The sequence below is a fragment of the Danio aesculapii genome, chromosome 1 (assembly GCF_903798145.1).
Source record: "Danio aesculapii chromosome 1, fDanAes4.1, whole genome shotgun sequence".
Taxonomy (NCBI): Eukaryota; Metazoa; Chordata; class Actinopteri; order Cypriniformes; family Danionidae; genus Danio; species Danio aesculapii.
The window spans coordinates 43,153,660-43,171,266 of NC_079435.1; the positions used below are offsets into that span (position 1 = coordinate 43,153,660).

General features: G+C 33.8%; 1 protein-coding gene across 4 annotated transcripts in view; it reads left to right on the forward strand.

Annotated features, from left to right (window-relative positions):
* The window catches only part of sorbs2a (sorbin and SH3 domain containing 2a), a 105,445-nt gene that overhangs the window by 40,348 nt on the left and 47,490 nt on the right, over positions 1–17,607 (forward strand). For 2 of the 4 annotated variants that reach the window (XM_056460800.1, XM_056460816.1), the window contains exons 2-7: positions 4,062–4,118; positions 8,692–8,718; positions 8,961–9,085; positions 10,766–11,338; positions 13,185–13,571; positions 17,129–17,255. In XM_056460800.1, coding sequence (XP_056316775.1) covers positions 4,109–4,118; positions 8,692–8,718; positions 8,961–9,085; positions 10,766–11,338; positions 13,185–13,571; positions 17,129–17,255 — 1,249 coding nt within the window. In that variant the 5' untranslated portion in view covers positions 4,062–4,108. The remainder of the gene's footprint in view (positions 1–4,061; positions 4,119–8,691; positions 8,719–8,960; positions 9,086–10,765; positions 11,339–13,184; positions 13,572–17,128; positions 17,256–17,607) is intronic. The other 2 variants (XM_056460807.1, XM_056460814.1) reach the window with 2 other exon arrangements.

Genomic DNA, 17,607 nt, shown 5'->3' on the forward strand with positions numbered 1-17,607 from the left:
CATGTACAACACCATACAAAGTGAGCTACCGAGCAAGCTGACCATAGCAGAAAAGTTATCTATACGGAGATATATACAGTAAGTGTTGCAACTTATTTGATCAATACAGTACACTTTTTTTGTTTGTTTTTATTTGTTGTTGTACAAAGAACTGCATGAAAAGAATTATTTACTTTTGTCAATAATATGACCTCATAAATATCATTAGTGTGAGAATGAACAAAAGTCGTTAGTATCATACAGCCCCTTACTATTCATTTTACCTAGAAACTGGAGTCAAAACATGTTAAAATACACTTTGGCTGTTCCACAAAATTGCAGGCCGAAGCATGAATGGCCTAACAGTGTTGACTGAAAACCTTTCAGTGGAATGTTGGCCAATGAAATATTTGGGGGGGAAAAGCATGAAATTCTACAAATTTATGTCAAATAATCATCAATTCACTAACAAATAAAATAAAACTGCCTGGTCATAATATAGTAATTAGATCTGGAAAGTGCAGTTAATCTTTAAATAGTCTGTGTTTTGCTTCCTTTTGATGGTGACCCAGAGACTCTTTCTTTTTAAAGACGCTACAACCTATTATTAGTGCTTTTAGTGTCTTTATTTTTGGCCCAACTAGTAGGGGAGGAAACTTCATGTCATTAATTTGAACACACACATCTTTCTAGAGTGTTCTTTTTACTTTATCTATAGTTTTTAAGTGTAAGAGACAATTAGAAATGGCATATCTACTAGTTTGACGTATATGAGAAATGATTTAGGCAGCACCGTTTACACAATAAAATTACCACACTGACTTTTACAGATAAGACAACATTCACACATCAGCACCAGAACACTTGCAATCTTTCATGTTAATAATCTGGTCACATTTACAAAAAGGTTCCATTAGTTAATGTATTAACAAGAACAAAGAACAATACATTTATTTGTATATACTAATGTTAACAAGCAAAACTTTTACTTTTAATAATGAATTAATGTTTAACTATGATTAATAAATGCTCGACAAGTATTGTTCATACCATCTACATGTTAGTAAATATATAACTAACATTAATGTAACCATATTGTAAAGTGTGAGTAATATTACTGCATAGGCTGTGGGATTTATGGGATGATCAATTGGTACTAAGGGGCAATATTGTGTCAAGAAATATGCCTGTGTCATTATACCCTCATCACCACCATCAGAAAATGACAGTATGAAGTATGAACTGAATTATGAATTCATGCTTTCATAATATTATTTAGGCCAAATTCTGACCCTAATTTGAAAAGCTGAAAAAAGCTGTACCTAATAAAGTGGCCAAAAATCATGTCCGATTAGATCAGGCAACTTTTTTTTCTATTTCCCAATGTCAACTTTTGTTGAGCCTGTGAAAAACTATAGTCTAATTTTCTTGTTCTTAGCTTACAAGAGAAGCTTTCAGTGTTGTTTTCTGCTACCATTACAAGAGCCTGTGTGGCACCAACAAATATGCAACGGTCAAAATCACTCAAATCATGTTTCTTCTCCATTTTGATGCTTCGGTTGAATATAGCAGATTGTTTTGTAAATGTCTACCTGCCAAAATGCATCTTAAGTTGATTCCATGTGATTGGATGATTAAAATGTTTATGTTGTTGTTGTTGTTGTTTTAAGGAGCAGTTGAACAGGGGTACCTAATAAAGTGGCCAGTGAGTGTAGCACAGTGTGCAATTATAACTGTAGCATCGCTGACTGGAAGAGAATGCAGGATCTTGTGCACAAAGATGGTCAGATTTTTATCTAGCACATGTTTAAGTGGAAAACCATCAAAAGCATCAGAGTTTACTGTAAACTCTGTTGGCCAAAAAGCAGGCCTCTCAAGTCAAAACTTCCTGTCTTTATTTGTGCTCATATCAGTTTGTTCAAGTACTGTTTAGCATCATAATAATGATTAACTGGAAAACGGGAAAGCATTTAACCCTTAGAAAATAAAACATGGCATACGTTCAAAAAAAATTCTTGTTTAAACTGCTTATTTAAAATTAGTTGAAGAAAGACAATTCTTAATATTTTTTTATGCAGGACAACTTAAATGTTTGGGTGACACGCTGGCTCAGTGGTTAGCACTGTCGCCTCACAGCAAGAAGGTCACTGGTTCGAGTCCCAGCTGAGTCAGTTGGCGTTTCTGTGTGGATTTTGCATGTTCTCCCCGTGTTTGCGTGGGTTTCCTCCGGATCCTACGGCTTCCCCCACAGTCCAAAGGCATGCGCTATAGGTGAATTCAATATAAAATAAACTAAGTTGCCAATATAAACTAGATTGGCCGTAGTTTATGAGTGTGTATGAGTGTTTCCCAGTACTGGGTTGCAGCCGGTAGGACATCCACTTTGTAAAACATATGCTGTATAAGTTGGCGGTTCATTCCGCTGTGGCGACCCCTGATGAATAAAGGTACTAATCCAAAGGAAAATAAATGAAGGAACTTAAATGATTTATGTTCAGTCCACTTAAATTTGTAAAAAAAAATTAGGTTAACTTAATATATATGTGTTAGTACAACATAAATGAATTGTGTATAATTGTGTGTTTTTAGTTATAGTAAAAATGTACACTGTAAAAAGTGCAGTGGGTTCCACACAATCGATTTGTGTTGAGACACCATGAAGGAATTAATTTAACCTATTAGTTTTTACAAATTTAAGTGGATTGAACTTAAAACATTTAAGTTGTCCCAACAAAATCTCAAAAATCGTGTTGTTTCAGCTCATTTTAAATAAGATGTTTGAAAAAGCAACAAAAAAAAATATTTGTTTGAGTGTAGTAAACATGTTTTTGTTTGTTTATTTTTTTGCAAATGTATCATCATTTGTTTGTACAGCTAATAATGTTTAAACCATGGCAATGGAGCAAAACCATACAGTATTTACCATAGTTTAACAACAACCTTTTTTGTAAAACCAAACTGTTTAGTTTTCAGAATAATTCTCTGTAAACTCTGTATGTGTTAAAGAACTTAAGGAACTTATAGTCTGTACAATGTCTTGTCATCTACATCTTACACATCATAATATGACAAGTCCATTTAATATGACAAGTAAAAGTATTTCACAGTGTAATTCTAAATCACTTGAATACCTCAATTTGTGCCATACAGTAGCTTTAGTTACAGAAACTTAAACAGTGTTGAAAACGTTTTCACGCTCTGGGTGTAACACATCTCTCTTGGCAAGTTATAAATCTTTCATTGGCAAAGGGATATTTGACAACTGGATCTTATTTTTATTTTTAAATGCTCTCTCTCTCTCTCTCTCTCTCTCTCTCTCTCTCTCTCTCTCTCTATCTCTCTCTCTCTCTCTCTCTCACTCACACTCTTGCTATCTCTGCCTCTCTATTTAATCCGTTATGTCTGTTAGCCCAGTGAACACACGAGATGCATCATCAGTTATTATAAGGAGTGTGTTTAAAAATCCTCGACTGCTAGGGCAGCGGCATCATCATAACATTATCTCAAAATAATTTCTGTATGTTAACATGTCTGGTGGGCAACATAATTTAGTACGAGACAAAAATACTGAGATGAAATCCCACCACAAACATTCCACACCTCAACCATCATGTTTGCAAATGCTGACAGTGATGAAAGAGAGTCAAATATGTGTGTAGTACACTATAAAATTAACACATAGCAGGCAGACCGAGTGTATTCCTGGTGTCCAGACTGTCTGGTGTCAGTCAGAGTATTACTACGAACACACACTGACGCCAAAGTCAGTGTTGTCTGTCATGGATCCATATTAAGGTCTGTGTCTCCATTTGATACACAAGAAAAAATGTTTAAAATGGAAAATCCTCTATATTTGCCACTCTAATTAAATATAGCCTGTGCTGGTCATAGAACATCTTGGTAAAAATACACAGTCGCTAAACAGATTAGTCACTTTAACATGCGGTATTAGGTGTTAAACAGCAGTGTGTACACAGAGTACGCTAACAAATTAGCATGCTAATTCTTCTTTCAAAATGCTTACTTGTAGCTATTCATGTACATTTTTAGGATTACTAAGAAATGTTTGATATGTTTTACAGGTGAAAAGTGTCCTTGTTGAGAACAAAGATCAGTGGAGATCTTCATCATGAATACAGGTAAGCCTGTTAGTTGCTAGCACAACAAAGAAGTTATTTAGCATTTTCTAACATACTTGAAGGACATACAATGTAACATTTGATAACCTAATGTGACAAGAAAGGGTTCACATGTGATTCTGGTTCATCTATAACAATTAAATGTCCAACCAAACGCACTGCATTGCTTCAACATATCCATAGTTGAAGTCAGAATTATTAGCCCCTCTTTGATTTATTATATTTTTTCTTTTTTAAATAGTTCCCAACTAATGTTTAACAGAGCAAGGAAGTGATATTATTTTTTTGTCTTCTGGAGAAAGTAGAATAAAAGCAGTTTTTTAATAAATTTTTTTAAAAATAAACATTTTAGGGTCAATATTATTAGCCCCTTTAAGCTCTAAATTTTTTTCGATAGTCTACAGAACAAACCATCGTTATACAATAACTTGCCTAATTACCCTAACCTGCCAAGGTAATCTAATTAACCTAGTTAAGCCCTTAAATGTCACTTTAAGCTGTGTAGAAGTGTCTTGAAAAATATCTAGTAAAGTATTATTTACTGTCAGATAAAATAAATCAGTTATTAGAAATTAGTTATTAAAACTATTATGTTTAGAAAGCTGTTGAAAAAATCTTCTCTCCGTTAAACAGAAATTGGGGAAAAAAATAAACAGGGGGGCTAATAATTCTAGGGGGCTGATAATTCTGACTTCAACTGTATGTTTTATTTTATACTGCTCATTTTGAATAATACACTGTTTTTAGTTCAAAATCCTGCTTTTCATTTCTACATTAATTATTAAATATGTTCTGATCAACCAAAGGCTGCATCCAAAATTGCATGAGTATAGTAGGAACTTATTTTGAATTACTTCAACATTTTGTGACTGCTCAATTGCACCAGATGTACTCCATTTGTATGTTGTAACTACTAGCATCAGATGCGTCACTTTAAAATCGTTCACAAATCCTCATTCAAGGCCTTGTGAGATAGTAAAGTGTCCAATGGAAGCACACTTCTGAATCTTAGCAGAAGTAGTAAGTCATTCAGGTGCTTTTTTGCATAATATTATAACAGTTTTGGATGCAGAGGGTATTATTGTAACATTTCGATCTTTCCACATTGCTTTGCTAATCAATTGTTGCTCAAGTTTTATGTTGTTCTATAATAGACTTTAACCACTTAAAACATTACTATTCAAAGGTTTGTGGTCAGTAAGATCTGTTTGTTTTTAAAGCCTCTTATGATTTTTATTATCCAAATTACAATAAAATTGTATTATTGTGAAATATTATTAGTAATAGTTTTCAATTGTGATATATTTTATTAAATGTAATATAATTCAGCAGCAATTACTTCAGTTTCTAGTGTCACATTCAGAAATGATTCTATAATACCTCGATTTAAAGCTAAAAACATTTTTATTATCTTAACCTATTTTTGGCAAGATTATTAATGACTTAACTGTCATTTTTTTATTAAACTGACACAAAATTTGATCAGTAGTGTACATAATTTCATTATTTTTTTTCACAATGCCTGTTTGTGCAATAATGTTGCCTTTACAATGCATGTGCTTTGCTCTCTGATTGTTTTGCATGTGTGCTTCTGCGTGCGTGCATGTGTGTGTGCAATCAAAGATACTCCAGAAAGCGGAGGATGCGCTCATAAAAGAGCATCCCTGTCACTCACTTTGTGGCCTGTGAAGAGGGTCCAGAGCTCCCCCAACCTGTACACTGCTGCAGGTATCAGGCATGGAGCTAACAAACACAGATCTTTAGAATGTTTCTTTTTTAAATTATCTCTTTACTATCATTGTTTCCTCTGTCTTTCTTTCCAGTGCTATGTTTATGTGCACAATTGAAATGTGGTTGCAATGTGTTTTGTCCCAGATTCAGATTTTTGGTCATTGAATTCAAGAAATAGTTCATCCCTAAAATATATATTATGTCATTATACATTCTGTTCTCCTTTTCCTTCCCATTTTTTTTCCATGTTGTCTTCTTCTCTCTGTCTTATTTTTAGTGGATATGTTGTTTTATCAAATATAGTCATAGCAGATATACAAGAACAGAAAAACTGGTTACATAGTTAAAACAGTTAACATATTTAAATAAACACATTAAATCAATGATTATAAGTCTTATTGTGCCTAAATACATTTATAATATAAAATTCATTATTAAGGTTAACTAAATCTTAAAGCTAAAACCATAAAATTAAAATCCATTTTGCTGCTTAAAATAAAGAAATAGTTTTAACAGGCTTACTATTAAGGTGATGAAACTTATTTTAATTACTTAATAAATAACTAAAGACATTTTATATAATATGTATGTATCAATACATAAAACAAATGTAAAGGAAAAAAATAAACATTTATATATATATACATATATATATATATATATATACATATATATATATATATATATACATATATATATATATATATATATATATATATATATATATATATATATATATATATATATGTATATGTATATGTATATGTGTATATATATATATATATATATATATATATATATATATATATATATATATATATATGTATATGTATATGTATATGTATATATATATATATATGTATATGTATATGTATATGTATATATATATATATATATATATATATATATATATATATATATGTATATGTATATGTATATGTATATATATATATATATATATATATATATATATATATATATGTGTGTATATGTGTATATATATATGTATATATATATATGTATATGTATATATATATGTATATGTATATGTACATTTATATGTATATATATATATATGTATATGTACATTTATATGTATGTATATATAAAATAAAATCTAAAATCTATATGTAAAATAAAATCTAAAAATTATTTTATTACTTTCTAAATGCTTACCAGCCCACACTAGAGAAATTGACTCTAGATATTGATGTAATAATTATATACTGTATCAAAAAGTATATCAAGTACCACTGTATATCTTTTCTCTGAACATAACTTGTCCTGTTATGATTTTCCTATTGAACACAATCAATCAATCAATCAATCAATCAATCAATCAATCAATGCTTTGTCTGTATTCAGCTGTATTAATAGACACTGTTCGGGTTTTATCAACAAAATCATTAAACACTTTACATTTACAATCAACATGTAATAGGAGACCATGTAAAGCATCTATATTTTAGTGCTGATATATACTGAGACCTAGACATTTTTAATATTATATTCTGCTGCTCGAGTGAGTCTGTTGAAAATGTGACATGCTGTCAAGACCTGCCAAAGATACAGAAACGCAGCTTTACATAAAGAAAAACTGCTGTCCACACAAAAGCAGTCAAGCATGTATTCGCAGATGCACTGCTGTGCTCGCTTTGTGTTGAACTGTTTAAGGCACAGGCGTGTTTGATTGAAATAAAATGGATATCAGTTTAAATGGCACCACTGAGACAATTCCATTCACTTTCACTTGAAATCTCTGTCATTCTTTTGAAATAGACTAGCAAAAGACTAGAATTAAGTCGTAAAACTAAACTCATATTAAAGTAGTTTTTTTTATGTCCAAGTTTATGTAATGTTTTTATAATCAGCATTATGAAGTAGGTAACTAGTTATGTAACTTTGTGTGGTCTTACTAGCTCTCTCTCTCTGTGTTGTGTTCAGTGCAGTCTCTGCTCTTTAATCTTCTGTTCTCTGTAATTCTGCATCTCTCTTTTTAATTCTCATACCGTGGCCATTCGTCTCTCTAGTTATATGTTGTCCAACCATTTTCAATGTGGCACCAATGGCAGGATGGCAGCAAAAGTAATCAAAACTAAAGATTAACAAGAAAAGGGAAAAGAATTAAAGAGTAAAGTACTTTCAAATAAAAGTGCAAGTAGTATTAAAATGTATTACAAACTAAGCCATGTTGCACCTTAATTTGACTGTGTACAATTTCCTTAATGGTTTGTTTACATATTTACCGGCTTTGAATGTTATCACTCGGTTGAATGGGCGTTATCAGTGGTTATCAGCTGATAGATATGGGTCAGATGAAGCCTTCAGCACCTACTAGTAGGCTCAGAAGGCTGTTATCATCTATCCACATGGTTAATCAGATATACTAATAGAGAAGACCCCAGATCCAGATCTGTTTTCACATTACTGTGACGGTTGGGTTTAGGATTGGGGTAGGGATAGACGTTAATAAAATACAATACATGGGAAATTTGATAAATAATGTGAATAATTCTTGTTAACTTTCGGCCGCAGCCTTATGTGATCTGTAGCTGAATAACCATGTCAATGGATGATAACAACCTTCTGAGCCTACCAGTAGGCGCAGAAGTCTCCTACTGGCCCATATCTACCAGCTGATAACCACTGAGAACGCCCATTCAATCGGGGATAACATTACAATTGGCTGACATTCACATATATCGTTTTTTTTATATATTTGTTGTGGTTTGCTGTGTCAGTAATGTTATTATGAATGATAATTGCGATGTTTGGTAGCTTCCTTGTGTAATTTTTATAATATGATGGTTATATTAATACAGTACATCTTTATTTTCTACAGGCAGTGATTCCCAGTCGTCAGATTCAGGCAAGTGATTGTTTTTTAAAAAATGTCTCTGATTTCATCCCTGTTATATAAACATCAATATGTACATTGGCCAATCATATGTACATTTAAGTGTTTGGAAACCTCAAATGATTTTGATAATAATAATAATAACAATAATAATAATAATAATAATAATAATAATAATAATAATAATAATAATTTAATTAAATATATTTATTAATTTATTATATATTTTTTTGCATGTGCTTATGTATGAGCAGATGCCTGGCGTTCACGCAGTGTCTCCGAGGGATTGAGAAATGGAGACGCCAACAGCTCGTCCTTGACCTCTAAAGGCTTTCGCAGCGTTAGACCCAACCTGCAGGACAAGAAATCTCCCACACCAGTACATATTTATTTATAATACATTTTTATCTTGTTATGAGCTGTTATTGCATTTGCATTACTTGCTTGATCACACTGTCATTATATTATATGTTGTACCATATTCATTTTTCACAACAGGTGAACCTCCTCTTTGATTTTAAATGTTATTTTGACTGCTTGAGTTTGTAACAAGTTTCTGTTTAGAGGTGTTTAGAAATTGGATCATATCAAGTAATTCCAAAAAGCGATAGTTCTCCTAAAAATGACAATTCATTTACTCTCCTTTCACTTGTTCCAATTTCATTTTTGTTTCTTTTTATGTTGAACACAGAATAAGACAATTTGAAGAATATACTGTAGGAAACCATTTACTTCCATAGTATTTTGTTTCTATGGATGTCAATGGCTGAAGATTTTCAATATTCTGCACAATATTGTATTTTGTGTTCAACAGAATAAAGATACTCCTAAAGTTCTTCAAGGCTTCTAAGCATCATGGAATTTCTTGAGTATCATGGTATTTTAAACTGTATTTTCAAGACACTGAAAGTCAGGGAATTATTTTATGTATTTATTATTATTTTTTGGTCCAAGTCAAGAAATATCAGGGATTTTAGCTTAATTTCATCAAAATGTAATTGTTTATAAATATACATTATATATCATGCTGTTTTTAACAGCTCCATTTTAGCTAATTTCCACAAAGTGGTATGGTAAGGTGTGCTTTTTTGCCCATTTCCATTGTCAAAAAAGTGACCATACCATTCAACTTTGGGCACCCTTTCCAAAAGGTAGCTAGCACAACAGAATGGTTCCAAAAGGGTGGAGCTAAAAATGCAGCTGAATGCTATTGGTTTACAGAGAATTGTCATTAGTGCATGCAACAAGACAGAAGAATAAAAACAAAGGAAGTGCCATTTTAAAATACACAGGCATGAATCTATAATAATACATATACCTGATCTCAAACAAATCTTGTGACAAACAGCCACATAGATAATATAAATTTTAAGGACTTTGGCTTCAAAATGACCACTTGACTGGGTCTAAGACTGCGTGTTATACATAGTACATAGTACATAGATTAAAATGTATTGTAGATCAGTGTTTCTCAACCACATTCCTGGAGGACCACCAGCTCTGCACATATTCTATGTCTCCTTAATCAAACACACCTGATTCAGATCATCAGCTCATTAGCAGAGATTAAAAGAACTACAATGGGTGTGACAAACAAATGAGACATCCAAAACATGTAGTGTTGGTGGTCCTGCAGGAACATGGTTGAGAAACACTGCTGTAGATAATAGAAAAGACAGTTTGTACATTTTGTGAAGCTACTTTTCTGATTATTTTCTCAATCTCTCATACATTATCAATTGTTGTTCTAAAAGTTAGTGTTATTCCATGATAATATTGTTTTTATATTAACATATTATTTTAATATTATATTGTTAATATATTAAGCAGCAGTGGTCTGTTTTTCATCTATTAAATGTCATGAGAATTCAGCTTTTTACTCAGTGAAAGTCTATAAGTATTTGGCTTTAAGTGGGAACCCTGGGTTTGGAACCAGTTTATGGTGGGTATATGATGATCCAGTATATGGAAGCATTTTTGGTTGAACTATCCTTTTAAATCTCTGATTCAATGTACTCTGAACTGGTTTTGTATATTCAAATGACCTTTTCTCCATCAGGTCCCCTTGCCTCCTCCTCGGAGAGAGAGCTATCACATGACCCCTAACCCTCCACCTTACAGTTCGCTCGCAATGCTGTCAAACGCTACATTCTCACCCTCACAGAGTCATGATGCCATTTCCACAGGCTCTTACTCCATTCAGTCTAGTGGCACCTCCTCATACTCATACTCCAAGACCACCCGAACCTCCACTAACACCTCTGGAGCCCCCCTCGAGGAGTTCCCCTCCTCCCAGCAGGCTAATGCTAACAGTTTTATCTCTCGGGTCCTTGGAAGCAAATTGTCTTCTTCTAAATTTGCAACTGACCAACTTAACGCTGCACCTAACAAGATAAATGCGATTACAACTGACCCTAAGACTAAAACTAAGCCAAAAGGAGCATTCACACCCTCACCGCTAGACCCCGCTAGCACTTCTGATTCACACATAGCCTCTCTCTCCATCCAGTTAGCTCCTCACAGCCCCGAGCCCCGAGCAGAGAGCCGGTCTGAACCCAGGACAAACGCGGTGGACTTCACTGACTCTACACGACCCCCTGTCATACCACCAAGACCAGCGGGCAGTTTGGTGGTATTACTGTCATTCATTTATAGTCATAATGTACTCTTAAACTACCCGTTAAAGGTTTTCAGTTAAAGATACCAGTTAAAAGTCTCTAATGCTCAACTAAGACTGCATTTGTTTTACAATAAAGTTAAAAAATTATGGAATATAGTTTGAATTTCTTTTATAATGTATTTTCAATTGTAATTAATTCCTGGGGTGCTAAAGCTGAATTTTTAGCATCAATATTACTCCAGTTTTTGGTGTCAGGTGATTGTTGTTTTTTCAGAATTCACTCTAATATGCTGATTTGGTGCTCACTTATTATTGTAAGATATTAACTCTTCTTCTTTAACTTTTTAGGTGACATAGCCAACCATTTGGTAACATTTTAATTAAACTAAATTTATTTTGACAATTTCAATGCAAATGCACGGTATGAATTAATTGACAATTTTTCAATGTTCATGGCTGTTTGATTTCTGCAAAAATCAAAGCAGATCATCCTCTGATCATTGTGGAAAAAAGTGAAGAAATTAGGCTAATTAGACAAATTGTTCTTTAATAACAGTCGAATTAATTTGAAATAAAAAAACTTGCCAAAGTGGAATTGAGGCAAAATAACCACAATGTTTTAGCCTTTCAGACAAAGAGCACTTGGAAGAGTGTCCTCTAGTGGTGAGGAGATGCAAAAAAAATGTCTCTTGGCTTTTAAATTCAGAAAGGATTTCCTAAATCACATCGTATCTGATTTATCAATATCAGTTATTTTGTGCATCAAACAGTTTGAATTTTGTTTGCATTGGTGTATGGTTATGAAATGTGGCTTATATCTTCAGCACCATGCCTTGTAGATAGTTTCAGGGCAGTACCACCATATGTATTATAGATTGTTTATGTAATCATATGATTTGTAAAATTTCATGTCAATAGACAAAATTGATTTTATTTACCTCATTAATGACTTTGATGGCAGCCTAACAAACTACATCTGAGGCTGTATCCCTTTACAGCTGTGATATATATTGACACCAAATATTTTGTGTGTCATCATTACATCGCACTTATCACATAACATTTTTAGTGATTGTGTTTATGATTATCATTATTATTTTAATTTTGACTAAACCTTTAAATTTGTATTCTGAGTACACACCAAACACAAAGAGAACACACAACTTGTTCCGCTCAAGTTGAATTTTTTCTAATTGTCTGTAAGACATACGTTTGCAGTGAAAGTCACCTCTATTTGCGTGATTGTGTTGATTTTGTTTGTAACTTACTCTTGCGAATACTTAATTCCGCATTTGGTGTGAACTCAGAATTAGCTCCCTATTCTACTTCTGAAGTACTTGGATCCAGAATTGTTGCTTGCATCTATAGTATCTATTGAAATATAAATGGTTTGAAGTTTTTTAAATGCCAATTTGGATCAATGTAATCTTTTGATCAGTGATTTGAAAATAAATTATAAAAAATATATTGAATATATTTTATACAGCACTATTTGCAACTATTTGCAGCATTAATTACAATAAAAAAAATTAGCACCAAACCAGCATTCTTACAAAAACACATAACCATTTATTCAACAATATCCAAACTGTGTAAAAATCACCCAATTACCCTCATCCAGAGGGACAGAATGAACAAAAACACACAGCATGATGAAAAGCCCTATGTGTTGACTGCTAACAACTAATTTTGCCATTTTACAGCCAAGTACCTATTATTTTTTCTCAACAGATTGTTCTGTTCTTCACTCAACATGGTTCAATTTGCCTGCGTCACTTCTTGCTCACCAGCTTTGCTTTGTTCACGTTAATTTCTTATCTTCCTTCCCTTTTTATTTCCTCCCATCCGCCTCCATCAGCGCGAGTTTTCCCCTGTAAGAGGTGGCCCAGGACCGCTTTCTTCTGGATCATCATCCCCAGACCCAGCAGCTCGTCGATCACCATATAGCCGGGCCAGTCAGGATTCCCCAGACTTCCTATCAGGGCTACTACCCAAAGCCCTTTCGCCGACTCCCTACGCCCCTCTGGAACGTTCGGGATTAATGTCGGCCTCACCTGCCATGTCACCAGTAACCGTTTCAGCACTGAGTCAATATTCCTCATCCACGGCCGTGCTGGAGGAGCTGCAGATCTGCGGCCTAGACTCCTCCCCCTTGGCCACACCCACTCCGTCCCCCACACTCAGCCACGCCTCCAATGTCACTGATGAGCTTCAAGCCATCCCGTCTGCTGCCACAGGCACTAACGTAACTATCACGCTCGACTGGCGCACTTCACCTGTGGTCATGTTTGTTTCAAGCTACTTGTTGTACGTCCTCACGTGTCTTTCAGCGCTGAGTGTCTAACATTTTGTCACATGCTTGAATGTGTCAGGCTGTTATGTCTTGTGTTTTACACTTGGTTTTCAGTTTTATGTGTTCAAATATTCATTGCGTGCTATGTATGTTGTTTTAAAGGGGACTATTAAAAGGGGACCCTTTTTAAAAGATGTAAAATAAGTATCTGATGTCCCTAGAGTGTGTACGTATGTGAAGTTTCAGCTCAAAATACCCAACAAATATTTTTTTAGAACTCTATTTGGTGGCTGTCGCTTTAAATTCAAATAAGATTGTGGTCCCAACCCCTTTTTTTTAAAAGAGCGTGGAGCTACAAATGCATTTTCATCAGCTTAGCAGGACATACAGGACTAACATTATCTCTGAAAAAAACTGAAAATGTCAAAAGTGGCTCAGAAGAAGGTAGTCTATGGAGACTACGACATTCAATTCTGCACCCTAAAACTTTTAGGATACAATTATATCACCTCTTAAGCACTGACATTATCTTTGGCAGGTACCATGCAAAAACGGCCGTCGGCTGCTTCTCACTTAGGGCTGTCTGTTAATGTAGCGGAGGCCAGTTAGTGAAGTGCTATGCAGGTAAACCTCATTCTTCTGACCTCTAAAGGTGCTCTAGCGCTAGTGGCCATGGTCTTTAGCCTCCTTGGTAGAGCAACCGACTCCCATGCGGAAAGTCGCTGGTTTGATCCCAGCTCGGAGTGAGTTTGGGTGGCGCAGGATCGGTGGGTTACATTAGGGTTGGGCGATGTTGACCAGTTTGGCATCATGCGATGTCTAGTGTGAACTATCGCGATGGACGATGGCATCGTGGTGAATAATTAATTAATTCATAACTAATTAATTATTTGTAGCCTACCGTTTCAACTACCTGACCCGCATGGTCTTTGTTTTACCCATAACCATATCATAAATAAATAAAGATAAGATACACACAAATTACCACCCCTCAATAGCTTTTTCCACTGGACTCTGGCATAAATTGGCAGAGGGATCTGTGTCGACAAACTTGGTTGGTAAAATGGTGCACAACCAACAGGAACCAACCAACAGTATCTTAGTAGTAGAGGTTTTCGCTAAAATTACTAAGTACAAGCGTGTAAGTGAAAGATTGAAGCAGTACTGATGCTGTGACATGTTACCTGACAGATTCAAAAGACCGGAGAGTCGTTAGAAAGAGACAAGATTAATTAAATGTCACGTTTAACAATTACAGTGAGATGTGATCCAGTGGTACGTCCTTGATAAACTGTACGACATGTACTGCTCTCTGGGGTTTTGTGCTCAAAACATCTGTGACTGCTGGAGGTCGGACGTACGCATATGTTGCAGCGCATGTCAGAGTGTGTGTGTGGTCACATGATGTGTGTTTTCAGCGGTATAGTGTGGACAGATATCTTTTCAGAAATTCTAGATGAAACGCCAGTGTGAATGTAGATTGTTTTCGTTCTAAAATGCAATTTTAGACGTAATAGTGTAAACGGGGCCTACTAGTGTGTATTTTTCGCGAGTAGGTTGCTGCTGCTACAGGGATGGGGTGGAGGATCGCAATGACGGCTTAGTATTGGTAGGCAGGACAAAAGGAGAATGCCAATCAAAGTGTTTCTGCATACTGCATTTATCAAGTTTGATTATAAAAAATAGCATAAATAAATTTTTACCTTTAGAGGCTGGTTGTATTCACGCACTGTTGCCACAAAACTGTGTTTAAACCTCTTTTAAATGGTATTTTTGCATAATTGGTCCCCTTTGAAGTCAACATGCACACATTATGTGGCATTTTAATATTAAACTGAATGTAAGAAATGTAGTATGGGATGGGACGTGTTAATATTGAAAAGGTGTGAGGCTGTGCTAGAAGTGAGATAATTTGTAGCTTAAGAAGCTTTGCGTGTATTTATAAATGTATAGGTAAAGTTTTTCTCAGCCTTTACATAGTAATCATGGTCCCACTTTATATTAAGTGGCCTTACTTCATATGCACTTACACCGAAATTAACAATTCGTTACAATATATTTATTGAGTAAATACATGTTTTTACATGGTCCTTATGCTTGATTAAATATCTATATGTAATTACATCTGTAATTAATTTCTGTAATTACATTTTTAAATACACTGTTTACCATCCCTTACACCTTATCCCACCCTTAAACCTACCGATACCACCAAACCTGTCCCAACTCAAGAGCACTCAAGTGTTCTCAAATACATTATGAACACAGTATTGTAAGTACATTGTATTTATTTTTTGATGCAAGTACATAGTAGTTAAGGACACTTAATATAAAATGGGACCACAATCCTATATTCTGTATACACATTTATTATTTTGGAGTAAATTAAGTGTTTGGTGTTTTTCAATACCTCAAATAAATATTATAATATGTTAAATATATATATATATATATATATATATATATATATATATATATATATATATATATATATATATATATATATATATATATATATATATATATATTATTGCAAACTGTTTTTTAAATTAATACATTTGAAACTTTACTAGACTAGCAAATCTAATTTTTGCAAAATTATTGTCATTATTATTCTTCAATGTCACATTTCAAAAATCATTCTAATATCTTTATTTTAAAGTCCAGAATTATTTTTATTTTTTTACTTATCATTACTATAGAAAACTGTTATGCTGCTGAATATTTTATGTGGAGTCACTGAGGTATTTTAAGGTCTTTTGCTTAATATAAATACAAAAAACTAAATTTATTCGAAATAAAAATAATTTATCAATATTTGTACAGTTACTTTTAATCAGTTTAATGTATAAAAGTTTTATTTATTTATTTATTTTAAATGTTTTATTTTTAATTCTATGTAATGTAAAATTAATGATAAATTATCCAGGAAGGTGTATTAAACAGGGGAACTTTAGTTATTAAATAGGTTCCTACGATGACTTTTTTACATGACTTTTCCTGATGGTTGTTTAACTTGTTTAATAGAAACATAATTTGCATTTGCCACTGCTGACTGAACACATGTGCAATATGAATGTATAACTAAAGCTTATCCCAGTGCTAACACGCATATTAGTAGATTGTCTTGCTCTCATTATCTACTAAAGTTTCTTTTAATATTAGTGTTAGTTGCTGTGCCCTAACAGTTTATCCAGTCACCTCTTTATTTTGTCTGTTATTTCTCTCACGTTATCACAGAAGCATCAACATCTGATCCCAAACGTTGTCTTTTTTGTAACAGCATTTCTCTCAGTAATGACACCTCTCAGATGCATTTGTGCTACAATATCTGTGATATTTTTCAGTTTGTGTCTTCTGATGTGTGCCCTCATGTCTTACGTTTTCTCATTCTAACTTCCTATTGTCCCATAGATTTCACCCACTCATATTTGATTGACTTAAAGTGACTCTACAGATTACATTACCCACAGTTCCATCTCCGATAAAGTGTTTTGTATGTTGCCCAGGGTCAGATGGCAGTGAATGGAAGCTCTCAGTCTCAGAGGCCCTTCTCTCCACCTGCACACCCTCCTCCTCCACCACCACCAATCCTCAGCCCAGGCCTGGTACAGATCCAGCATGGTCATAGTTCAGGTGAGCAGAAAGAACCACAATTGCCGGCTGTAGTACTGGAAGACAAGTATTAGCATAACATTAACCCTTCTGTTGTAAAAATGTTTACAGTTTCCGTATTTTGTGATTCACAAGGGGTTTATTTACAGTTGTGAATTGCGTTTTTGAACCTTGATGTCTGCTCTGTCAACTTTTGATGGTGAAAATTCAACTCTACAGTTTAACAAAGTAACTTTTATTGACATTTTAGTAGTTTAAAATAATATAATGTATAAGAAGTAATATATAGAGAAATAAATCTGTAAATAACAGATATATCACTTAAAACATCAACACAGGCTCAATATGAAAACGTAGCTCTCTCAGAACGTAG